This window comes from Triturus cristatus, chromosome 11 (genome assembly GCF_964204655.1).
Source record: "Triturus cristatus chromosome 11, aTriCri1.1, whole genome shotgun sequence".
NCBI lineage: Eukaryota > Metazoa > Chordata > Amphibia > Caudata > Salamandridae > Triturus > Triturus cristatus.
Window position 1 is genome coordinate 1044253181 of NC_140594.1, and position 25868 is coordinate 1044279048.

General features: G+C 48.5%; 1 protein-coding gene across 16 annotated transcripts in view; it reads left to right on the forward strand.

Annotated features, from left to right (window-relative positions):
* The window catches only part of DLG1 (discs large MAGUK scaffold protein 1), a 1320486-nt gene that overhangs the window by 1034944 nt on the left and 259674 nt on the right, over nucleotides 1-25868 (forward strand). For all 16 annotated transcript variants that reach the window (XM_085635286.1, XM_085635289.1, XM_085635299.1 and 13 more), the window contains one exon: nucleotides 6630-6786. In XM_085635286.1, the coding sequence (XP_085491412.1) occupies nucleotides 6630-6786 (157 nt within the window). The remainder of the gene's footprint in view (nucleotides 1-6629; nucleotides 6787-25868) is intronic.

Below are 25868 nucleotides of genomic sequence, written 5' to 3' on the forward strand. Positions count from 1 at the left end.
GGCGACTGTGCCCCGTGCTGCAGCCATTGACCGGGGCAGCCTTCTGGCCTGTTGTATTTCCCGGTGCGCTGGTGATGTGTTGGGGGCGCCTCGCCGCTGTATCGAGCGACGGCGTGGTGCGGAGGGGCTTGCTTCCTTCTGGTGGTCACTGCACACCTGGCGGACGGAGCCTCCTGGTAGAATATCGGCCACTATCTCGGGTGGCGGGCAGTGCAAGGTTCCTTCGTTCTCCCACCCATTTGCTGGCTGCCCCGCTTACTGCGCCTTGTTCCTCTTCTTCGCTTGCCCTGTGCCCGGCCTTTGGTGCAGACCCCGGCCCGTCTGTGTGCCTCTGCACTCCTGCACCCATCCTGAGAACACGAGAGGGGCCTGCGGGAAGAAAGGTCGGTTGGACGGCGGGGTGCGGGTGGTGGGACCCTCCCCTCTCATCCTCCTCACTCACCCTTCTCCCCCACACACCCCTCCTGTCTGTGCACCGGACTCCCGCTTAGGCCTCCTGTCTTGCTGGATGACAGTCATGGGGAGAGACAGGGTGCGAGGACCCCTGCCACCCAGATGAAGATGGACCGCTTCACTACCACGGATTCCGGGGCGGTTGGGGGAACCGTAGACCAGGAGGCCCCCCTCCCGCAAACTTGTCCACTATCCTCCAAGCTATCCATGCCTCAGTCTTCCGTCGAGGGAAAGATTGCTGAAGTCCGGGTTGATGTGACCCTCATCCGGCAGGATCTCTGCAACGCCACGGCCCGGATTAAAGAAACCAAATCCTGTATCTTCACCGTAAAGGATGAGCTCCAGCAACTTAAGGACCAGGTTGTCCGCCACCGATCCCACACCCAAGAGCTTCACCGGCGGGTTGAAGATGCTGAAAACGGATCCCGTCGCAATAACCTTTGCTTGGTGGGATTTCCGGAGGGTGTGGAGAACGGCTGGGCGGCGGACTTCGTGAAGCGCTGGTTGCGCTCATGGATGCCCGAGGGCTCCCTCTCCTCATGGTTTGCGATCGAACGAGTGCACCGTTCACTTGCGCCCAAGCCACCGCGCATCCTCAACTTCAAGGATAGAGACTCTGTGCTGGCCGAAGCTCGTAAGCAACAGCATTTCAAGTATGAAAGCCAGACAATTGTGATCTTCCCAGACTACACCCGAGAGGTACAGCACCAACGCTGCTCCTTTGGGAATGTCAAGCAGAAGCTGTGCACCCTCAATATACAATACAGGCTCCTCTTCCCGGCTCGCCTAAGGGTCATTTTTCATAATTGAACACTCTTCTTTGACTCCCCTGAAGAAGCCTGGACATGGGTGACAGAGGAACGCCCTTTGAAACTTACTGCCCGCAATTCATCTCCCGTGGCCGGCGCTGGAGGTGCCAGCCGGAATGTCCTGGCCCCTCGACCACAACGTAACAGGCCATGCAGGTGGCGAGGCCAGAGACGAGCCCGCTCAGACTCACCGGTGGGCCCCACTCATCCGCTGACATCCGAGGCACTCTCAGGAGCACTCTCTGCGCTGCGGCGCTCTGGCTCCTCAGGCCACTCAGACCCTGGGGGTGTCTCACCTCCCCCGTCGCTGTTGGATCTCCCGGACACGGATCTTTCTCACAGGTCCTGCTTGACTTCATCTTTAGACTCCAGATGCAGCTGACTCAGCGGCTGGGGGCTGCACATCTGTCACTTACTAACTTTATCTCCCTATGGACATTGTCACGAACATCCTACTATGAGGATCCTCCACGATTCCCCATTCCCAGGCGTTTGTTTGGTCTTCTAGTTTTTCACTGTTAGGGCGACAGATGCTTCTGTTCCCGAAGTATAGGGAGGGGGGGAGGGAGTTGGGTTGGGAAGGGGAACTGTTGTCCCGATTTGTTTTTGTTGTTTTATTTGTTTATTGTACCAGCATACATTTCCAGCTACACGACAACCGCTCAAGGCCCAACCTTGTGGAATCACACTCACTATTTCCTGCACCTGCATTATTCTGCCCTCACTGGCCACTTCTGCTAGGTGTCTTGCCTCACGCCCGTTTCCCCTATGTCTGACAATCATGCTGAAAGAGCGTCGCTCCATATAATGTCCTGGAATGTTAACGGGTTGCTAGACAAGGTCAAGCGCACAAAGATCCTGCGTTATGCTCAGCGTCACCCGATAGATATACTATTGCTCTAAGAGACCCATCTCGTGGGCAATCACTGCCCTTTCCTGGCACGCTATGGCGAAGTCTGGCACTCTGGCTTTACTCTGGGATCATGAGGGGTGGCTGTCTTGGTGCGCTGTGGCCTTCCGCTCACGGTGATGTAAGGCAACCCACGATCCAACAGGCTGCTTTGCTCTCTTGGAAGGGAGACTCGGGGACCGGCACCTGAACTAGCTGGCTGTATACGCTCCCCCTTCCTATTGACTTCCACGCTTCAACGTCTTTACTCTAATTGCCGCCTTGCCCCTGGGGCTGACTATCGTTGGGGGAGATTTTAACGCAGTAATGGACCTTGACCTTGACACAGCTACGGCACCTTCCGTCTCCAGAGTCGCTCAATCTGCCCTCCTGTTGAATTGGGCTGCCACCCTAGGTCTCGGGGATGCCTGGAGACCCTGGCACCCAACCGCTCGACTCTACACCCACATGTCTGCTTCCCATTACACACATGTGTGACTAGACTGTTTTCTTGCCGGCCTTGGACTGTAGAACGATTCAAGACACCACCATCCTCCCCAGGGATTTATCAGACCACTCCACATTAGTGATACGGATAGGCAGTCTCCCTGCGTCCTCATGCCCGATTTGGCGGCTGAACGCCTGGTTCCTTCAGGACAAGGAATTCAGGGACCAAGTGGGGGGTGAGCTCCGCCAATATTTTACCGCTAATCACAGGTCGGTTTGCTCTCCTGGCACCCTATGAGAAGCCGGTAAGGCCACCATCAGGGGCTTTGCCAAGGGGCAACTCAAACATTCGAAGCAAGATTCCCACCTCACACTCCTAGAGGCCCAGGCTGCTCTAATTGAGGCTCAGCCTCCGGAGGGGCGATCAGAGGCCCAGGACAGGAGACTTGCGTTTCTCAGGGACGAGATCAAACTGACCTCCTTGGAGGCGGCCAAACTGCTGTGGAGGTCCTCCGTGGCGTGACTATATGGCTGGGGAGACAAAAACGGTAAACTCCTGCACCAACTGGCCACTTACCCAATGGCCAACCGTATCATCCCTAAAGTGATCGGCTCGGACGGAGTGAGCCAGCGCCAGCGAGCCCCCGTTGCAGTGTCCCAGTGCTTTGTCACCTATTACGCTACTCTTTACTCTGCGACGCCCCCCACTCTCTCGCTCTCGGAACTCCACCAGTGCGAACAACTTTCCCTCCCAAGACTTAGTGAGTCTGAGGCAGAAGTTCTCGACCTCCCGATCACCCTGGAGGAAGTTAGAGATGCCATATCACGCTTGGCTGCGGGTAAGACACCAGGGCCGGACGTGCTCCCGCAAGAGTTCTATGCGTCCTATCGAGACACGCTGATCCCCCACCTTCTAGAGATGTACCGGGAGGCATGGGATTGGGGCACATTCCGACCTGAGACGGATATGGCCATTATCGTGGTGATCCTGAAGTTTCAACCTCCCTCAAGGCACTGCCCCTATTACCTCCCCATCTCCCTCATTAACTCGGAACTCAAAATCTTCGCCTCTGTCCTAGCCAATCGTATACGGCCGCACTCGGCCAAACTGGTACACCCAGGCCAGTGCGGGTTTATGCCCTCCCAGGGAACCCGGCACTGCCTTCGATGCCTCCACCTCGCTTTAGCAAACCGGCACCAGCTATCCCCGTACCTATCCCTCCTTCTCAAAGATTTTGAGAAAGCATTTGCCTCGGTGGACTGGCGTTATCTAGAGGAAGTATTGATGGAAATGGGTTTTGGGGCCCCCTTCTGCGGCCTGGTTAAGACTCTTCATTGCAAACCCAGGGCCCAGTTGCTAGTCAACGGAGCCCTGTCGAATCAGAAGGGGCACGAGGTAAGGATGCCCCCTCTTACCCCTCCTATTTGCGTTGGCGGTGGAGCCATTTGCTGGTCTTGTACGGTCTGACCTGCTCCTCATGGTCTGGAGATGGCCTGGCTTGGAGGAAGACAAGATTGCCCTTGATGCAGACGACGTTCTATTCCTAGCAGACCCGGCTCGGTCTGGACCCCGATGTCTCTGGGCCCTGAATCTCTTTGAACAAACCTCCGGCCTTCGTTTGAACTCTGCTAAATCCGTTCTGGTCCCCCTTCACCTTTCGAGAGAGTGCTTTGACTGGCAGTCGTCGATACCTCTTCGGCGATAGCCCTTTCAGTATCTGGGGATTTGAGTCGCCCTCCTTCCTGACTTCGCTTGGTCACTCAACGTCACCCCATTAGTGAAGAAGGCCCGGGCTCACCTCCTCAAGTGGCAAACTCTACCACTGAAGCCTATTGGGAGTATAGCCTTATTTAAAATGATGGGCCTGCCCAGATTCCTTTACGTGCTCCAGAATACACACCTCTCCTTCTCGCGGTCGTGGTTCCGAGAGCTGGACAGCATGACCATCGAGTTCCTGTGGGGGTGTCTGAGGCCTTGATTGGCCCTCTACCAGTGCCAGATCCCGCCATTTGACGGCGGTCTAGGAATGACAAATCTCTACCTTTATTATCTAGCAACTCTGCTCCTCCCGGTACATGACTGGTTTAATGGTGGCTGGTCTGACCCGGCCTACCGCTTCTAACTGCACACCCTGGGCCTGTCTAACCTCCAAGGGATGCTATATGGGAGCACTATCCCCCAAACTCTACCCGAGATCACCCGCGGGTTGCTTTTGGCATGGCGGGCATCTTTGCGCCACACCCAATGGTCGGATAAACTGACCCAACATACCCCACTGTGGTGCGGCACATGGCTCCGAGAGGTTGCCAACCTCTCAGGCTTTAGAGCGTGGGACCTCATTGGTATTTCCCTGCTGGGTGACATCCGGGGTGGGAGTCACATACGTACCTTCCAAGAACTGCAAACTCATTACTCCCTTCACGCTTCCCAGTTCTACAGATACCTTCAAATATGCCATGCCCTCCATTCTCACATTTCAGATGGCACCTCCCTACCCGAATATAGCCCGCCCAGACCATGACCGGTAATCTGGGGAAGGAGGGAATCTCTTGTATTTATCGTTCCCTCATCAATAACACCCCTAACATACACACTCACTCACACCTCAGTGACAGATGGGAGGGTTGGCTTGGGTCTTTGGATGACGCCGACTGGAGGGACGCATTGATGGCTCCCAAAACAGTCACTGCCTCAGCGAGGCTTTCCCTGGTTCAAGTATATTATCTCCACACTGCTTATCTTACGCCGCTGCGTCTCCTTCGTGCTGGGCTCCGATCTGGTGCATCATGTCCCTGCTGCACCCATGCACAAGCTGACTTTTATCAAATGGTGTGGCGTTTTTCCGCAATTACGTGCTACTGGGAGTCTGTAACTTGGGAACTCACTCAGGTTCTAGGCTGGGAGGTTCCTCTTAACCATACGAATGTTCTGCTAGGTGTCACCGAGGGGCTGGATGGTTCCAGAGCTGAAAAGCTCTTTCTCAACACAGCATTGATGGTGGCCAAAAGGGACATTGCGGCCAACTGGCTGAGTTCGGCTGCCCCCATCATGACGCGCTGGCGCAGAGGGGTGGACTGGTGCGCTGCTCAGGAACGACCCCTGTATGAGGCAAGAGGCTGCCTGAAGAAATTTCGTAAAATGTGAGGCAAATGGGTTTGGGTAGTGGAGGACTAATATCCTCAATGAACATTCGAGGTAGGGACTGGGTGCAACACTGTCTTTGCTTCTGCCTTGTCTATCAGTTCCTCTTTATTGATGCAACGTCCTCTTGTATTGCCTTGCACGGCCAAATGTACGAACAGCTGGTGTTATTTTAGTTGGTTTCCTATAAAATCAATAAAATTGGTTATAAAAAAAGAGAGCAACTGTGTTCAGTAAACGCACGTTCACATACTTAGTACTGCTACAGAGCGAAGCTCAAATTCAAGTTTATTACCACAGCAAACTTGGTAAGCAGAAAAACGCCTTCTACTTCCTCACAAACTGTATGTAACACTTAATGTACATAGAGAAACGCCCAATCTTCATGAGGTCTGTATACTGTGACTTCACTATACTGGTCAGATTGAACTCGGCATCTGGTTTTGGTTAAAACCTTTTGACAAACACGTATGAAATATGCAGTTTCATTAACCATGTATGTAGATGCGCAGAACATCATATGCTCTTTATCACCATTGATGGGGGCGGGGAGGAGCATCATGACTTGACGGCCATGCTCCCAACACTTAATAATTCTAGAAATAAGTGTGTGTGTGTGTGTGTGTGCGTGTGTGTGGGTGTACACACAAAAATGTGTAAGCGCATTTAATTATAAAGCACCCTGTCACCTTCTAAGGGTAGCATTTGGATCCTATTTACAACTGCTAATAAATAAGATGAATGCCACTATCAGTCATTTCCAATGTAAAATAATATTATGTATTCCCTTTATGCAAACATGATATCATATAGATATGTTTTCTACATTTGCTTGTTAATAAACTTATTAATTTTAAGTTATTGTTAATGTACTTATTTTGCTGTTTAGGGAGCCTCGAAAGGTTTTACTGCACCGAGGATCTACAGGTCTTGGCTTCAACATCGTTGGAGGGGAGGACGGAGAGGGGATATTCATTTCCTTCATTTTAGCAGGCGGTCCTGCAGATTTAAGTGGGGAGCTCCGAAAGGGGGATCGAATTATGTCGGTACGGTTTTATAATAAAAATATTAATAATATGCCTGTTAACCTTTTTTTAATTTACACATCTAACCATATTTTTTCATTAAATTTAAAATGTAATTTGTCCCTTTTACAGTGGATTGTAAATTGTTGAATTTACTTGCATGTGTTGCTAGTGTGAGAACCTGAAGAGTGAAAGAAAAACCTTAATGACGATATTAATTTAACACATGTATTCAAATGTCATGGTGTAATGTTAGTCCATGAAGGCTCTAAATGGTTGAAAAAAGAAATGTCAATGTTGTAGTACTCGTTGAATGACTTGGAGAGAGGGCATAATAATGTTAGGTGATAAACCAATTTCCTTTCTAGAATACCTTTATTGGAAAATAGAAATAAGTGCCAATGACATAAAAATGGATAAATGTTGGTTTTGGGATTTGTTGTCACTTATCTGATCGAGACATCTAGCTGCAGATTCCTTACCTTCGAAATTATCCCCAGACTTCTTGATGGATCCTGAAATCTTTGGTGAGCAGTACCCCTGGGCCCCAGTAGGTGGTTTCATTAGGTTCCATGTGGCATCGTCCGCGCTAGAATTGGCGTGCACGGTGCCTATTTAGGCGCCACCCCAACAAGCTGATGTTCTTTTCTTTCTGCAACAGTCAGTGCAGATCCGGAGGGAGCTACCCCTAGTAATTTTTTTGACTAACTTTTTCCACTTTTGTCTAGGTGTTTTGAGATCTTTCTCCTGGTGTGGCAGGGATGCCCACTAGGAAAGCTCGTTTCAAGCACTGCGTCGCCTGTTGCAAACGAATGTCGGTGACAGGCCTGCATCTTGTTTCTCTGGTGCATGGAGCACGACAATGACGCAAATACCTGCATCGACCACCTTGCACCTGGCTGGTTTCGTACTTCTCCGAGTTTGCGGGAGCTACCCCTGCCTAACTCTGCAAATTTTATGAGGCAATGCAACTAATTTTTTTGCAGCCCATCCCCACTGGCGTGCCTTTGTGCCCAGTGAGTTCTGGAGTGGCCTCTACTGGTTCCCTGCCAGTGTGTCTGCCCTCTGCGCCATTTGAGCCTCTTGGATCCACAGATGAATCTAGACTGGCGCCGGTCTTCCACCTCGACCTTCCCAGACAACGGTCCCAATGTCAACGCTACCTGCGCCTCTGCCATCTCCACTCTCATCTCAGACTCTGGAACAGAGATGGAGGGTCGTTGCTTGACGTCGATTCCAGCGACGACTGGAGCCTTGCCCTCCAGACCAGAGCCTGAGCCCTATTCATATGGGCCAGGACATGGGGAGGTACGGGAGGGGCCACTGGACCATGAAGAATACCAGCCCCTAGACCCCAACATGGACTGGTGAGAGGTATTGGTGGACGCCAGTGTACTGGACCCCTCTACAGATAGTGGCATGCTCTCTCCTCCGCCACGCCTCCTAATGTGGCTATGGATGAGGGAGCTTCTTTTGCTATAGTGGTGAGACCTTAACCTGCCTTCAGTGTCAGTCAATACTAATGTCTTGAGAGAGGTACTTCTGCCAGGAGTGACCCCCTCGGAACTGCTTCTCCATTTTAATGAGGCCCTTGTGGACATCCTGCTTGGGACCTGGTCAAAGTTCAGCACATGCGCTCCGGTGGACAGGACAATTGTCCGCCATCATCGCCCCACCCCAGGATACCCCAATTTTCTCACTCAACACCGTATCCCGGAGAGTTTGGTTGTCCAAGCTTCCACTTCCTGCGTAAACCCTGATGCTTTCCTTACCACCCCGCCAGATAGAGAATCCAAGAGGCTGAAAACCTTAGTCAAGAAAATGTGTTTTTTCACCAGCCTGCGGATACGATACGTGAACACCGCATGCCTTATGGTCTGTTACTCCCATGTACTGTGGGATTCGGTTGCACAGGTGCTGCCCATATTCCTGGAGAAGGCCCAGACCATACACTCCCAAGCTTTGGCAGCTGGAAGAGATGCATCCAAGCTCACAATCAGATGTGGTCTGGATACAACCAACATGATAGGCAGAGCAGTTTCTTGGTCTGTGACCTTGTGATGCCGCATCTGGCTGAGACCAACTGGCTTTTCAGGGGCTGTCCAAGCCTCACTTAAGGGCATGCCCTTTAGTTCCTGTCTCTTCATAGAAAAGATGGACTCCGCGCTGAAGCACTGCAAGGATAGCTCAGCTACGGCCAGGTCCTTGAGCCTTTCCATGGTCGCCTGCATAACCCAGTCCGCCTTTCGCTCCTTCACATGGCCACGGAAGGAGGCTTCCAGCTGTGTCCTTTCCTGCCCAGCCACCACAGATTGCAAGCTCCCCAGCCTCTGCGTGGGCTCGGTATACCCAGACCCTCTGGGTCGGGCACCCAGAGGTCAGGCCAGTCCACAACTCCCAGCAGCCGAAGCCTCCAAACCTCTTTAGTTCGCCCTCCAACCATCACGGGCAACCAGTGGGAGGCAGGATACACCATCACTTGCACCAATGGCGGTCGATAACATCAGACCAGTGGATTCTCCAGAGTGTCTGAAGAGGCTACTTCATCCCCTTTGCGACTACCCCTCCACCCATGCCACCCATTTGTGACAGGTTGATGGAGGAGCATTACTCTGCCAAGGAAGTGGCAGCTCTCCTGTCCAAGTGAGCCATAGAGAGGTTGCAGATGCCAGAAGTTGGTTGCGGTTGTCATTCCTCCTGCTTTCTTGTGTCCAAAAAGTACGGATTCCTCTGTCCCTATCCTAGACCTGCGCCTTCTCAATGGTTTCCTCAAAAAGGAGAAATGTAATATGCTTGCTCAAGTCCTGTCTGCACTGCACCTAGGATACTGGATGTTAGTGTGGAACTTGCAAGACACATATTTTCACATCCCCGTCCTACCTGCCCACACACTTTACCTATGGTTCAAGGTAGGCCATGAGCACTTTCAGTTCGCTGTGCTTCCTTTTAGCTTTACCAGTGCCCCTCAGGTGTTCACCAGGGTGGTTGCAGCTCATCTTTAGCGATCGGGGTGGCAGTCATCCCCTATATTGATGACTGGCTGTTGAAGGCATGCTCATACCAGGCAGTTGATTCCCACCTCAAGACTACGGCGGACATCCTGCACTCACTGGGGTTCACTATCAATGTGCCGAAGTTACAACTGACTCCCTTTCAGACGCTCCCTTTCATTTGAGCCATTTTGGGCACTCTCCAGTTTCTGGATTATCGTCCCAAACTGCAAGTCAAGGATTTTTATGCTACGCTACCAATACTTCAGCCTCTATCCTGCGTTTCATTGAAACGGACTCTGAGGCTGCTGGGCATAATGACCTCCTTCATCCTCCTTGTGACACATTCCCACTAACATATGTGGAGTCTGTAGTAGGACCTGAAGATCCAGTAGGCACAGCATCAGGGGACTCTCTCAGACATGGTCCAGATCTCGGAAGGATCTACGAAAGATCTACTTTGGTGGCTGACAAACCGCAGTTTGGTCAGCGGCAGACCCTTTCCTCAGCCAGTTTTGACAGAGCAGTTACTCCTGGAATGGGACAGCCATCTGGGAGAGGTGGGTATCCGAGGCCTCTGGTCTCCAGCAGAATCCAGACTCCACATCAATCTATAGGATCTCAGGGCGATCATGCTGGTATTTAAAGTCGTTCTACTCTCCATCAAGCGAAGGCTAGTGCAGGTGTTGAAGACAGCACCACCGCCATGTGGTACTGCAACAAACAAGGCGGGGTGGGGTTGTGTACCCTTTGCCAAGAGGCCCTGCACCGCTGGACATGGCTGGATCACCAAGGCATATCCCTGGTGGATCGACTTCTGGTGGGTTCTCTGAACGCCAGGGTGGACAAACTGAGCCAAAGATGCCTAGCGGATTACGAGTGACATCTCCTTCCAGAGGTGGTGTAAGGCCTCTTTCAAGACTGGCGAGAGCCTTGGTTAGAGCTGTTCACCACAACTGAGAACACACAATCTCTGCATTTTTGTGCGCTGGAGTTTCCAAGGTGGTTGCTCTGAGACGCTTTTCATCTCAAGCGGAGCTCAGGCCTCCTGTACACCTTTCTGCCCATGCCACGTCTGGCCAGAGCTCTCAAGAAGATCAGGAATGTCCTTGCCCAAGTAATCCTGTGGCTCTGGTCTGGGCTCTGAGAGCTACTGAGTGTGAGAAAGTGGCTCTGTATATACTGTTCCCAAATAGGTAGTGTGTACAGAGTCCACAGTCCCCAGAGGTGTGGCAGAGGTTAAAGTTAGATATAACCTTACTCTCTAAAGTGGTAGCTTGGTCGAGCAGTAAGGCAGTATCAGAGGACAGTGTAAAGCATTTGTTGTACACACTCAGTCAGCAAATGGTCTCACACACTCAATAACTTAACTCTAGGCCAATGGTTTGTATAACAAATATATGTTTTAGAACCAACAATAGGTATCAAAATGTACTTTCTCAGAATGAGAGGCTTTCGTTAAATACTTTTGCAATATGCAATTGACTTTTGTAGTTAATAGTTACAGGTTGTTGCAATAGGCAACACAATTTCAAACACAATAATACATTGAGCTCAATGTGAATTTTAAGTTATTTGCAATAGATTACTTTCAAGATTACTTTTCTAATTCCAGGACTGTATCCTAGATTCAGTCCTGGGACAGGTCTTGGAAACAAGTGAGTAAATTCGTTTTAGTTACTGTTGTGATATTTAGGCAATATTTAGCTATTTTAAAAGTTGACATTCAATGATTCCCTATGGGGGAAAATTAAAGTTCCAGGTAAAGTATGTTCTCGTTACTTTTGTAATCCAGGGCTGGGCTCCTAGGCTCAGTACTGGGACCTCTATCTAAAACAGGTAAGTAATTACGTTTTCACAGTTTGTATGATTTTTAAAGAATATTTGTAGTTTACAAAAATCGACAGAAGAAATTTCACCGAAAAACAGCCAATGATTTCCAATGGAAGAAAATTGGGTTATTGGTAAGTACGGTTGTGAGTACTTTTCAGGGTCAGTGCTGGGCACCAAGATCCAGCACTGGGATCTCTCCTAATAGCAGGTGAGTATTTCCGTTTTCGTTACTCAGGTGATTTTAGGCGAATATTTTAAGTTTTAGAAACTCCACAGAATAAACCAGTCAATGTTACCCTATGGAAGAAAATTGGGTTATCGGCTTTTGGGTAAGTACTAGACTGGCAGAGTTAAGGTTCTGGGCACAGACTCAGGGGTCTCCCAGAGTCAGGTTGGTACAGTTGTTACAGCCTCAGAGGCACTGGGGCGGCCAGGTGCAGAGTGAATAAGGCCCACTGTTATCCTATGGGAGGCAGGGGGGCCTTGGTTGGTGGCTGCTGACTAGCAGGCCACGTGGCTGTGGGAGCTGGGCACCTGGTCACTTGATCAGGGCAAATGGGGAAGTAGGTAGGAGTAGAGGTTACACTGCCAGGGACACTCGGGCGGCTGGGTGCAGGGTGCTTTTGAGCCTTCAGGCGCTCAATGGATTTCAATGGGAAAGCTCCAGGATGAACAAAGGCTGCAAGCTTGGGGACGAAGATTCTTCAGGTGCCACCACCACTTCGAGAGGTAAGTTGGGTAGTTGGAGGATAGGTAGGTACCCAGGAGTCGGGCACAGGGGGCTGCAGGACGCCGGGTGCAGGGGTGCCTTTTGGTGTCGGGAAATCTTACCCTCTGTTGATCGCGGTTTGGGGGGTCCCTGGTTCTGAGGCTGCAGGCGACGTCAGGAGCGTCGAGGTGAGTCCTTGGGTGCCGGATTCAGGGTCACAGTCGCCGGGGGGACGTCCTCAGGGTCTTTGTTCTCTCTGGCACAGGCCAGGCTTGGCGGGTGCAGAGTGTGCAGGGTTCGCGGTTCCGGGCTGGTGCCAGGGGTTAGAAACTTGCTTTGAGCAGAGCCACTGTTCATGGGAGTCCGAGATGCTCAGAGTCACAAGGTAGCCAGGTCCTCCGGGGTTTGTGAGGTTGTTGGCCACAAGACGTGCCGGGATTTAGCAGGAGCAGGTTCGAGGGTCGACAGGCCGGTAGGGCTGGGGCCAAAGCAGCTGGTGTCTTCCTCTTAGCAGCTGCACGGCAGGTCTTCTTTGTTCTTGCTCTTCTTTGCTTTTTCAGAATCTGCAATCTAAAGGAGGAGGGTTCAGGGTGCCCCTAAATACTAGATTCAGGGGCGTTACAGGTAGGTAAAGGGCCAGGACCAATGGGTACCTGCCCTGGGGTGGGTACACCTCCTATCCTGCCACTCTCCTGTGGGAGGAGGGCAGTAGCCTAGTCCTGATTGAGCAGGGCTTCCCATCTTCAAGATGGCGAGCGCCCGAAGATGTGCTTCACCTCACCTCCCCCACCTGAGGGGTGGGGTTGGCAGGCTGGCACATCCCCTGTCCTTACTTGGGGTTTCCGGCCAGTCTTCCCGCCAGAGTGGGGGTCAGAACCGGTGGGGGCCAGTTTGCTAGGTACAGCAAGTGGCCTGGAGAAGCTCACAAAGGCGGTATGCCTTTGAAGCTTCCCCCTGCCCATCCTGGGGAAGGAGACCTTGCACCTCGCCCAGGATGTGCATTGTTGCAGGCCCAGGAGAGCGGGGGCTCTCCACCCCGGGGTCCAGCAACATGTCTGCGGTGTGGCAGCCTAGGCAGCCTCCCAGACCAGACATGGATTGTAGATTAGGTTTCAGGGGGCATCTCTAAGATGCCCTCTGTAGTGCTTTGTACATTAAATCCCACACTGGCATCAGTGCGGGTTTAATGTGCTGAGAAGTTTGATACCAAACTTCTCAGTCTTCAGTGTTGCTATTATGGTGCTGTGGAGTTCGTGTTTGACGAGCTCTCAGCACCATATACTCTTAAATGGCAGCACTGCACTTACAGTGCCCAGGAATGGACCTGGGTACTGTAGGGGCATAGGGCTCATGCTCTTGTGCCCACACCACTGGCATAGGGCACCCAGCTAGATGGGTGGCTGATGTATGCCAGGGCAGTGTAGGTTGTGGCCATGGCACACAGATGTGTAGCATGTCGACTCTTGGTTTTGCCTTGTACCCAGACACTCAGGCTGCAAGGGCAGTGTGGTTGCGTTAGGGTACGGGGCCTCTAAGGGTGGCACAATAAGTGCTGCAGCCATTAGAGGTCTTCCCTGGTCACAAGGCCCTGGGTACCTAAGGTACCATTTACCAGGGGCTGACATGTGGCCAGGGTTTGCCAATTTGGGATTTTAGGTTTTAGGGAAGGAACATAGGCCCTGGGCACCTGATTGGCAGGAGTTCAGGGCACACTCAGTCAAAGTACATTCAGCAATTCAGCAAAAAGTGGGGACATACCATGCGAGATAGAGGGCACTTTCTCACACTGAGCATGGCAGTCGGTCCTCCCATCAGGCTGTACCTGCAGGACGATCTTCTGTCGCAGCAGCTGGAGAAGAGTCTCCACCTGAACCTCTCAACGCTCTGCCTTCTTGCATGGAGATTGAGCAGCAACAGTTGACAGCTTTCGACCTTCCGCCCGAAGTCTGCAATGGCAGCCAGGCGTGCTTCTACCTAGACAGTATGTGCCTGCTACTGGGGCAAGTTTGTGGCATGGTGTGCAGAGACATTTTGACCCTCTTTCTGCTCCCCTCTCTCAAGTTCTTCTCTTTATTCTTTATCTTGCCCAGCAGGGCTCTGCTTAGGGTACCTTAAAGGGCTATCTTTCTGCCATCTCAGCCTTTCTGTGGTTGCTAGATTAGCCATCCCTGTACATAGGTTTTTGAAAGGTCTTTAACATCCGTTTCCAACATCACCCTTCATCATGCCTCAGATGGACCTTAATCTAGCGCTCATCTTTCTAATGTTCACTCCCTTTGAGTCACTATGCAACTGTCCTCTCAGGCTCCTTACCATCAAGACTACTTTCCTAGTGGTGATAACGTCTGTCGGGAGGGTCAGTGAGCCTCAGGCTTTGCCATCTTAGCCTTCGTACCTGAGCATTTTCCCAGACATGCTGGTTCTTTGCACTAGACCTCCTTCCTTCCAAAAGTTGTCACTCCCTTTCATGTAGGCCAGTCCATCAGCCTACTTACTTTTTTTCGCTTCACCACATCCTTTTAAGGAGGAGGAGCGACTTCACCAACTGGACCCAAAAAGAGTGTTATCCTTCTACCTTGACCGCACAAAAGTTTTCCGGGTGGACTGCCAACTCTTCATAGGGTATGTTGGAGTGAAGCCTGTGCAGAAGTGGACCATCTCCCGATGGATTGTCCTTTGCATTAAAATCTGGTACATAGTGCCCTAGAAGCAACAACCTGAGGGTTTGCTTGCTCATTACAGTACAACAAAACAATACAATTGCTAAAGTGCACAGCAGCTTTCAAAGAAGCGTCCCTGTGCTCACAGCGCATAAGAAATGCGGTAAAACTAAGAAAAATCAGTCTGAAAAACAAAGAATCAGAAGTAACCGATTTAAAAGAAAAGGTTTTAGATTATTTTTAAAGATGCATTTGGAGGGTGCAAAGAGGAGCTTGAGTGGGAGAGAATTCCAAAGTTTGGATATGAGGTATGCAAATTATCTCCCTCCTCTCCTAGTTTTACGCACCTGTGGAACCTGAAATTTGGACCAGTTCGATCTCACAGTTCTATGCTGCCAAAATGATTTAAGTCTTTTCTTAAAGTAAAGTGGTCCTCTTTACTCAAATGCTCTATAAGCAAAGGTTAGAGCCTTAAAACGAATATGTGTGATAACAGGCAGCCAATGCAGTTGTCTCAGATAAGGTGTCAGGAGGAATTTTCAGAATTAGGTAAGCAGCTGCATTTTGAATAATCTGGAAGTGCTGAATCAAATAAGCTGGAAGTCCTAAATACAAAATGCATAATCCAGTCTGGAAGTAACCATAGGTTGAACAATGGTCTTAAGTGAATATTCTAGAACCAAATACAACACCATTTTTAAAGATATGAGCGTTGCTAAGCAGCAGGAAGAAATTGCTTTAATGTGGGGTTCAAAAGAAATATCAATTGTCAAATTTGACACCCACAATTCTTTTTGTTGAAGTAAGGATGAACTGGTGTCCCAAGCTCCCCTGCCACCAGTTATAGGAATCCAGGGAATACTTGCCTTCCCCCCCCCCCCCAAAAAAAAGGATCTCCATTATATTGGAATTTAGCTTACAGCAATTATTGTTCATCCACACTACTACTGATTTGAGGCACTTTTTAAGCGAAATCAGAGTTTTCACATAACTCTCCTAAAAAAAACTGAAGCAGTTCAGTAGCGTCGGTATATGAGATCAGGTGCAGGCCCCAAGATTCAACAAGAATCACCAATGGCTCCAAACAGATATTAAAACGAGCAGGCCTTAATGCTGAGCCCTGTGGGGCCCATACCAAAAAGATTTTGTTTTTTGGGGTGGGTGGATATGTAGAAGGTAAGAGAAATTTCTGCATGCGTCCTGCCATCTGGAAAACATTTGATCCAATGCCAAGGCACCCCATTGGATCCCAATTTTACTCCAGTATTGGAACTTAAATAGATTCACATGCTTGAATCATTCCCCGTCGTCGAGATGGGAGTCCCCGGTACATTAAAATGGTAATGCTAAATCAATACAAAGCAGAAAGTAGGCCTAGGCCCATTTCAGTTTTGTAACCCATAACTCTTTTTGTAAAAGAGACCAAGAATAATCCTTGACCGAATCAGAACCCTTCACCCTCTAGAACACCCCTGGGAGAACCTTAGACCTTCAGATTTTCTACTGCATGTTGTTCTAAGCGGTACAAAATGGGGTGGTGATGGACGGAGCATCGGAACCAATCAAACACTCACACCCAGTCAACAGATCCGGGTTTGATCCATCACCATTCTTTAGCCCAGTCTGCCACCCCAGTTCAGACATGGCCATATGCAAATCAGTCTGACCCTGTGCCTCATGGGAACAGTCCAGCCCGAACTGCCAAGCCATGCCTTCCCTGGAACAAAAACAAGCCTCCTAGGACCGGTTTCTGGCATTTCAGCCGTCTTCAGCCAGGCTTGCTTGAATCCAGTGGCAAAGTGAGCAAGGGACTCACGTCTGAGCATACCCTGCCAAGTTATGGCGAACAAAGCGGTACAAAATGGGGTGGTGATGGACGGAGCATCGGAACCAATCAAACACTCACACCCAGTCAACAGATCCGGGTTTGATCCATCACCATTCTTTAGCCCACTCTGCCACCCCAGTTCAGACATGGCCATATGCAAATCAGTCTGACCCTGTGCCTCATGGGAACAGTCCAGCCCGAACTGCCAAGCCATGCCTTCCCTGGAACGGAAACAAGCATCCTTCGAGCTCTGCTCAGGTTTTCTCTTATTATTAGTGAATTTGGTCAGAATCTTTACCTTCATTTCAACATTTATATCGACAGGATCCATCTTCTGTGCTGGTTTATCATCATTCAGTCACAATTCGGTCGGGAATGGAGAAAAAGGATCTGTTTAGAGCCTGTGCTACCTGTTCCAAGAACAGGCTTTATACTGATGACCCTCATGAGGACTGTATTTATTGCCTATATCCAGACCATCAGGCAAAGGATTGCAAGGTATGTCACACCTTTTCAAGTAAAACCTTAAGGGATTGTGAGGGATGCCTTCTGATATGGCTTCAAAAACTCCAAGCCAGAAAAGATGTAATTTCTAATGAGGAAATAGATGAGGCATTCTCTTCTTCCTCATCCAGAAGATCCCATAAGAGAAGATGATCACCTCACGCTCATTCATCTGGGGAGCGTCCAGAAAAAGCCCTTAAAAAGACATCTCATGGGCGCAGTCCCTCAAAATCTCCTCAAAAACATGAAAAGGAGAGGAAGGGACATGCTTCGGGGGATAAACAGGCAAAAAAGGCAAGTTCTGAGCCGCCTAAGACACCCCCTCAGGTCAGGCACTCCTACAAAAAGCCGTCTTCGGTGCCTCCTGAGGTAAAGACATCAAAGAAATCTACATCGTCAACGGTACCGTCGACGAAGAAACCACCTCTATCATCGTTAACGAAGATTGAAGTTCGCCTATTGCCAAAGAAAGCGTCAGCGGCGGAGTTGAAGACTGTCAACAAAGGTTTCGTCACCGTCGACTACGATATTGACGCAGGTATCATCGGCGGCAAGGTTGACGACGACTGTAATGACCACTTCGGTGGTTAGACCATCATCGATGGTTTCCAACTCCCCACCGACAGCTGCAGCTTTGACGACGGTGTTGTCGGCGATCTGGTCGACGGGGGAAAAACCACCGGACAGAACAGAGAAGACTAGATCTAGGAGAATTACACCTGAAATTACATCACCTAGCAAGGTTACACCTCTTTTGCCATCTCACCTGTGGGAAGAGCAGGATTCCGAGGAAGAGGATGATGGGCCATTTGGCTATGCGAGTTGCCCGTCCCGTCCCAGCTGCACGTGAAGTGTCAGGAAGATGATTTTGAGGAAGAATAAATTGAATATCAAGGTTATGCTCCTCCGTAACAATACCATTAGGAATATCAGGAGGAAGTAGTTTGCAAGCAGTCTTCTTTCTTAACGGATCTACAATTCATGCTGGCTGACTATAGGAAGAGATTTCCACCAACCCCTAAGCCTCAGGAAATACTATCCGTAGTTCCTCGTCCACGCTCTATCCCGTCTACTCCAAAGAGGAGTCAAGCTGTACTAGCGGAACTCTTACGGATATCATCTCTAGCAATCCCTCAACAAGATCCAGGTACTACGGATGATGATCAGGAGGAAGGAGAGGTCAGAGAGCCAAATAGAGAATGGGACGATTACCTCATTCCCACACTTTCTTCTCCTTCTCCGGTGCCTGTTGACTCGCCACCAGAGGATATTGGTGTTTTTCATAACTTATTAGAGAGAGCTGCAAAAAGATTTGATCTGCCTATGCCGGCTACCCAGATGGACTGTTTCTTATGACTTTAAGGAGCCCTATAGAAAGTCAGTGAGCTATTCCGATTATAGGTCACGTATGGGAGGAAGGACTCAAGTTCATGAAAACACCAGCGACACCAGTACTATCCAGGTTGGAGAAGAAATACAAGGCCCCAGAGGATGATCCAGCCTATTTGGTGGGCCATCCCAAACCAGATTCAGTTATCTCGCAGGCAGCTCAGCGAAAATCCAAAACCCTTCGGCACCCATTACCACACCTCCACATATAGAGGGCAGGCGCCTATTTAATGCTGGTAAGCATTTTTCGTCAGTCAGCTCTTATGGTCAGAGCGGCTAATGCCCTTGCCATATTGGGCAGATATGACAGATGTGGTGTGACCTGGCTCCATATATGGATCGGCTTCCAGAGGAGAGCAAACCGGAAGTGAAGAAAATTCTGCAAGAGGGAGAGAGAGCAGCTGCAGAAGTAATAAGATTGTGCGATGAATATCGCAACTACGGCTTTCAGATCACTGGTGGGTGCAGCAGTTTTACGCCGTCAAGGATGGCTACGAGCCACTTCATTTAGACCGGAGGTCCAAAATAAGATCCTAGACCTTTAGAGGCTTTATTTGGGAAGCACATTGACGATGTGCTACAAGATATCAAGAACGATGCAGACACGGCAAAGGCTTAGGGACGCTCCAGTATCGGAAAGTGCCCTTTAGAGGTGCTAGAGGAAGGGGCCTTCCATCCTACAGGGGAGGTTTTTAATAGTATAGATACCCCTTGTGCGCTACATCTTCCCAGCCGTACGTTTAACGACCGCAACAGTCGGGGGCATATTCTAAATCTGCTCCCATCAGGACTTTAGGGAAAGGACACTTCACGGCGTCATTGACGAGTTCAGTCTCTGGCTATGTTTATTCCCTCCTTTCCAGAAATGCCCCTAGGAGGGCAAATTTCTTTTCACTTTCACCTGTGGCACAAAATAACCACGGACCGATGGGTCCTCAATCTAATACAATTTGGACATACATTGGAATTCCTCCATATCCCTCCTTGTACTCCACCAGGTCGGCAAGAGATAAAACACCTACATCTCATGCGTTTGGAGATTCTTCCAATGCTCCAAAAAGGAGCAATAGAACCGTGCCAATCTCCCAGAGAGGGAAGGGATTTTATTCCCATTTCTTTCTGGTTCGCAAGAACTTACATCAATGGTGTCCGATCCTGGATTTGAGAACTCTAAACACTTATCTCAAAAAGCAGTCCTTCTGCATGGTCTCTCTTCGGGACATTCTGTTTCTCCTAAACCCAGGGGATCATATGACCACCTTAGACTTGCAAGATGCATATTTTCATATCCCCATCTATCCCTCTCACAGGCAGTACCTTCGATTTGCCGTAGCCGGAAGCCATTACCAGTTCAAGGTTCTGCCATTTGGCCTCAAGTCGGCCCCAAGAATTTTCATCAAATGCCTGGCTCCAGTAGCAGCTTTTCTGAGGAACCAAAGACATCGGGTATTTCCGTACCTGGACGATTGGTTAATCAAAGCACCTTCACACGCAGCTGTTCAGTGGTCCACGTTGGCATGTACAAGACTGTTTGCCGAGTTGGGCCTCACTCTGAACAAGGAAAATTCGTCCCTGCACCCCTCCAAGAACATTACTTTCTTAGGAGCAATTCTGGACACCACGATAAACGTTTCTTTCGCTCGAGAGACAAGAGAGACTAATTTCACTGTCCCAAACATTCGCAAAACGAAAGTCGCTTTCAGTATGCCGTTGCAAATCACTCCTGGGGTCAATGTCATCATACATTCGTCTCATCCCCTTCTGCCGGTTAAGGATGCGTCCATTGCAGGAGGAGTTGGATCGGCAATGGCATCAAGCAGTAGGTTCCTTCAAAGATGTTATTACAGTCATGTCAAAATTTTTTAGTCGGTCTTTCTTTTCTCACCATGCCGGCTCCACAGGTGATCGCCACCAATGCTTCCCTGGAAGGTTGGGGAGCCTACCTTCAAGACCTCCATGTCAGTGGGCATTGGCAGAGTCAAGACCAGCAACTTCACATCAATTTGCTGGAGCTCAGAGCGGTGAGATTAGCATTGCTGGCATTTCTGCCGAGGATAAGGAATTCTGCTGTACTGATCAGGACAGAAAACACAACAGCAATGTATTATCTCAACAAGCAGGGCGGCAAGAGGTCCTTCCCCCTATCTCAGGAGGCCCAGAGCATCCGGAGATGGGCTGTGCAGAACGGAATCTCGCTGAAGGCAGAACATCTTCCGGGGGACCAAAATGTCAAGGCAGACACATTAAGCAGACTCAAGCCAACCTGCCATGAGTGGCAGATCCATCAGGAAACCCTAGATGACATTTTTCTAAAATGGGGCAAACCAACAGTGGACCTCTTTGCGACAGCTCAGAACAAGAAATGCCGGTTCTTTGCAAGTTGTCGTCACCAACCGCGATCCTGGGGGAATGCATTTTTGATGGCATGGTCATGCGTCTTTGTCTATCCCTTTCCGCCGATTCCCCTTTTGCCACGACTGCTCATGAAGATCAAGACAGAGCCGTGCAGGATGATATTGATAGCCCTGTGGTGGCCCAGACAACATTGGTTCACGGAGCTTCTCCTTCTTTCAGAGACAGTCTATTCTCCTTCAGCCCATTCCATCTCTTCTGACGATGTTGCAGGGACAAGTGCTACATCCAGATCCCAAGTTGTTACGCTTGGCAGCATGGCTCCTGAACACTGTGAATTTCAACATCTAGAAATCCCATCTGAATGCAGGGATATTCTTTCAAATGTCCGGGCACAGAGTACGAATAAGACGTACAGGATAAAATAGGAGATTCTGTATATGGTGCCGGGATTCTAATATTCATCCTCTAAGACCTGCATCGCCTGAGAGCCTTCCTTACATTTTACTATTGACAAAAGCTGGATTGGTGCATGTGTAAATTGGTCTATCTAGCTGCTATATCTCGATTTAGGAGGACGTCCACAGGACCATCATTATGGTTGGAGAGGATCATAAAACAGTTCATGAGAGGATTATTTCGAAATTTTCCTCCGGTTAAGCCTCCACCACCTCTCTGGCAGCTTAATATAGTATTATTACAACTCTTGAAACATCCCTTTGAACCCATTCATATGGCGTACCTTAAGTTCCTTTCTTGGAAAGTGGCTCTTCTGGTGCTGACATCGGCCAGGAGAGTTGGGGAGATTCAGGCCCTGACCATACAGGATTCTTTTCTGAAGTTTAGAGCGGATCGAATTGTCCTTCTTACTGATCCAAAGTTTATCCCGAAAGTACCATCAGACTTTCATTTGAATGAACCTCTTATCCTCAAGACGTTCTTCCCTTGGCCAACTACTGCAATGGAAAGGGCTCTTCATTCGCTGGATATCCAGCGTTGTCTAAAATTTTATCTACAAAGGACAAAAGATTTTTGCAAATCGTCACAGCTATTGGTGTCTTTCAGTGCACCCAGAAAGGGCTATCCCCTTCCAAAAGGGGGATTGCTTGATGGATATTGAGTGCAATCCAGTATTGCCATCAAGCAGCAGGGAAACCTCTGGGAGCAGGGGTGTGTGCACACGCAATGAGAGCAAGATCTACATCCACTGCGTTGTTGGATGAAGTACCTATTATTATTATTATTATTAGTTCTTATATAGCGCTCATCTCACCCTTGGGCATCTTGGCGCTTGCATTGGGAACCCGTCCTGGTTTTTCCCTGTGAGATAACCCGTAATGGGCATCCCCAAGGTGAAAGCAGGGCTAATACCTGGAAGAGTACACACACCTTCACCAGGCATAACTGCTTGGATGCAGCTGCTTACTATGATGTGACAGTAGGACAAGCGGTGCTGATGAACCTTTTCCAATGACGGTGAGCTTTCTCCTTTATCCCTCCTTCCATTATACTGTAAGAATGTGCACATTTTATTTATATGCATTTCTCATTGTGAAGCATGGAGTATTTACCAGTTGGGGGGCTATGTTTTTTCTGATTAAACTGTTCTTCCCTACAGATTGACAGTTTTAAGCACACTCTTGCATTTGTTCATGTAGACACCAAATAAAATGGGCTACGGACTGCTAGTTACTCTGATTCAAGCATGTGACTCTATGAAAGTTCCAATACTGGAGTAAGGAAACAAGTTACTTACTTGTAACTGTAGTTCTCCAGTATTGGAAGCTTTCATAGATTGACATGCGACCCGCCCTCCTCCCCTGAAAAGCTCACCGTTGGATTTTATTCAGGGTTATCTTGGGCACAAGTGGTCAGAAAATTTGAAGGTCTAAGGTTCTCTCCGGGGTGTTCTAGAGAGTGAAGGGTCCTGATTGGCTCAATGATTATTTTTTATCTATTTTACAAAAACAGAGTTATGGGTTGCAAAACTGAAATGGGCCTAGGCCTACTTTCTGCTTTGTATTGATTTAGCATTGTTTTTTTGATGTACCGGGGACTCCCATCTCGATGACGGGGAATGATTCAAGCATGTGAATCTATGAAAGCTTCCAATACTGGAGAATTACAGTTACAGGTAAGTAGCTTGTTTTCTTCCTGAGCCTGTTTAATAGGATTGTGTGAGATACTGTATCAAACGCCGAAGATAAGTCAAGTAAGACCACCATCACTGAATAATTCGGATGGAGATTGTCCTTGATAAAGTAAGTAACTTCGAGCAAGACAGATTTGGTGCTAAAACCTGATCGAAATCCGGATCACGAGTCAAATAGAAGATGATTAGATTCCAGGTGATGGGTGAGTTGTCTAGTGACAAGTTCGCCAACGTTTTCGACACAGCCGGCAAAAGTGATATAGGTCTAAAATTACTGGTAAAATATTATGATCGGCATTTGTTTTTTTTAAAGTGGAAGCAGAAGAGCTCGCTTCCAAAACGTAGGAACTGATAGACTCCAATAAGGTGTTCATGCTTTCATTCAAAATAGGATTGAGATGTGTGCAAACTAATTTTAGAGCATCACAGAGGCATGGTCTAGAGGTGACCCAGATTTATATTTAGCAAGTTCTTCATCTGATTCCTCCAGAGATATAAAATTAAAGGTGGTAGTATAGGACCAGGAGTCAGGCTAAAGTCATCAAAATTAGCAAAAAGGCTACGAGTTGGAAACTGAGCATGGATTGCCTGGATTTTCTCTAAAAAGAAAGCCGAAAAATCATTGCATAATTTGGCCGAAGGAATACGTTTATTCTCGAAGGCGTGGGAGAGAGAAGAACTGATGATATAAAAAAGTTCCCAGGGCATATAAGAGAAAATACAGCTCCTGTGGTCCCTACGAATAAATTTGCAAACGTTTTTAAAGCATTTTTATAAGCATTTTTGGCCTGAATCTTATGGTTTTCTCCATTTTTCAAAAATGTACAATGATGTCTTTCCTCTTTTAAAGTAGAAGAGAACCACGGAGCAGATGGTTTAGATCTTCTAGAAATAAAAATAAAAAAAGGGAACAGTATCCTCAGGTAGCCAACTATTGAAGCTATCAACATCAGTAGCTGAGCTCGAGAGACATATTGGGATGGATTGCAGGGCTTTGTTAAAGAGAGGCTCTGAGATTTTGTACCATCCTCTTGAGATCTTCTGTGAAGCTTCCTGTCTTTTATGAGTCGAGGGAATAGTGAGAATGACAGAAACCAGAAAATGGTCAGACCCGATTAATATGTAATCTGCGGCTAGATAGTCTCTACCAGATAAGTTGTTACTGAAGGTAAGTGTTCATTAAAGCAGTCTTTAGTTAGGCAAATGTTGATGTATACTGAGAACAGGCTATTGGAAAACTTGGAATTCTATGGTTTTGTTGCTGAAAACATGATTTCATTGTTGAACCCTGTGTGTTCAGTAGAGGGTTACTGAGTGCAGGACGCTGCAAAAGGCTGTGTTCTGTGGGAAGGGCAATTAGACTCATGGCATGAGGACTTGCTGGCTCTGGTAGTTGTGGAATTAAACACAGGGCATGATGAAAGACCATGTCGTACAGAATTTGGGGCATATGGATTGGATACAGAGTTTGACATGAATTATGCATACTGGTCATGTTTTCCAATGTTAAGCAAATCAAAAAGAAAGAAATTGAGTACACATAGTTAAAGTGAATTTATAGTTGCCTACGCACCATTTATAGGTCACCATTGTTGGTTGCCCACACTTGAATGTGGGTTAGTATCTGGACCAGAATTAACATTCCAGTCAGTGTTTTCATTCCTAAATCTCTGTGAATTACAAATGAAGAACCTGAAATGAGGGGTAACATGCAGACCTGAGAGCATTGTGCCCTTTACAACATGAGGATTCCCTGTTCCATGGACTTCACTGCCGACATTTTTCACCTGCTTTAAGCAAGTGGAATATGTCAGCGTTCCAGCAGCAGTTTTTACCAGGTGAAGGAATGGGCCTAATATGCCCGCACCAATTAATTTTGGGTGTGGTAGTCCTACACTATGTATCGGCTACATCAGTGTCCACAGATTTATTATTTATTTATAAAGTTTTATATAGCGCGAACATGATCCTGAAGTATATCAGAGCGCTTTACAATTGGAAGGAAGGAAGGTAATAAATGCAGTATCGACATCAGATAAGAATACCAAAACAGAACAATCACAAAACAAAAGGGGTCAAAAGAGAGTAATACAATAACGGGTACATAGCAAGTTAAGAGGGTAGCAAAAGATATGTTAAAGAAGAGTAGCACCCAGTGCAGGTCGTAAAGTTGTAAGTCCAGTGACTTAGAGCAGATGATCCTAACCCATTTAAGGTAAGAACTTGTTCATAAGGAATCTTTTAGCCTCCAATTTGAAAGCAACCGTGGAGGAGAGTCTGCGTATTTCACGTGGAAGAGGGTTCCAGATCTTCGGGGCAGCGCCGGAGAAAGCTCAGTGACACGTTCTCTTTTTGCGAAAGATCTGTGGTTTCAGGAGGAAAGAGTTAGCACTTATTGAGGGTCTACCACCTCTGGATAATTCAACCTTTTGCACTAGGTAACTGGGGGTTTTGAAATGGGGGGCTTTGTGATACAGACAGGCAATCTTTAGCCGAATTTGTGCTTTGTAGGGCAACCACTTAAGGGATTTTAGGACTGGGGATATGTGTGCATTTCTTTTGGTACCCGTAACCAATATGGCAGCAGCGTTCAATGATGCCCTTAGTGGGGCCAGGTTATATTTGGGGAGGCCACAGAGCATAGCACTGACATAGTCTAGCCTCGGCAAAACAAGCGCTTGGACCA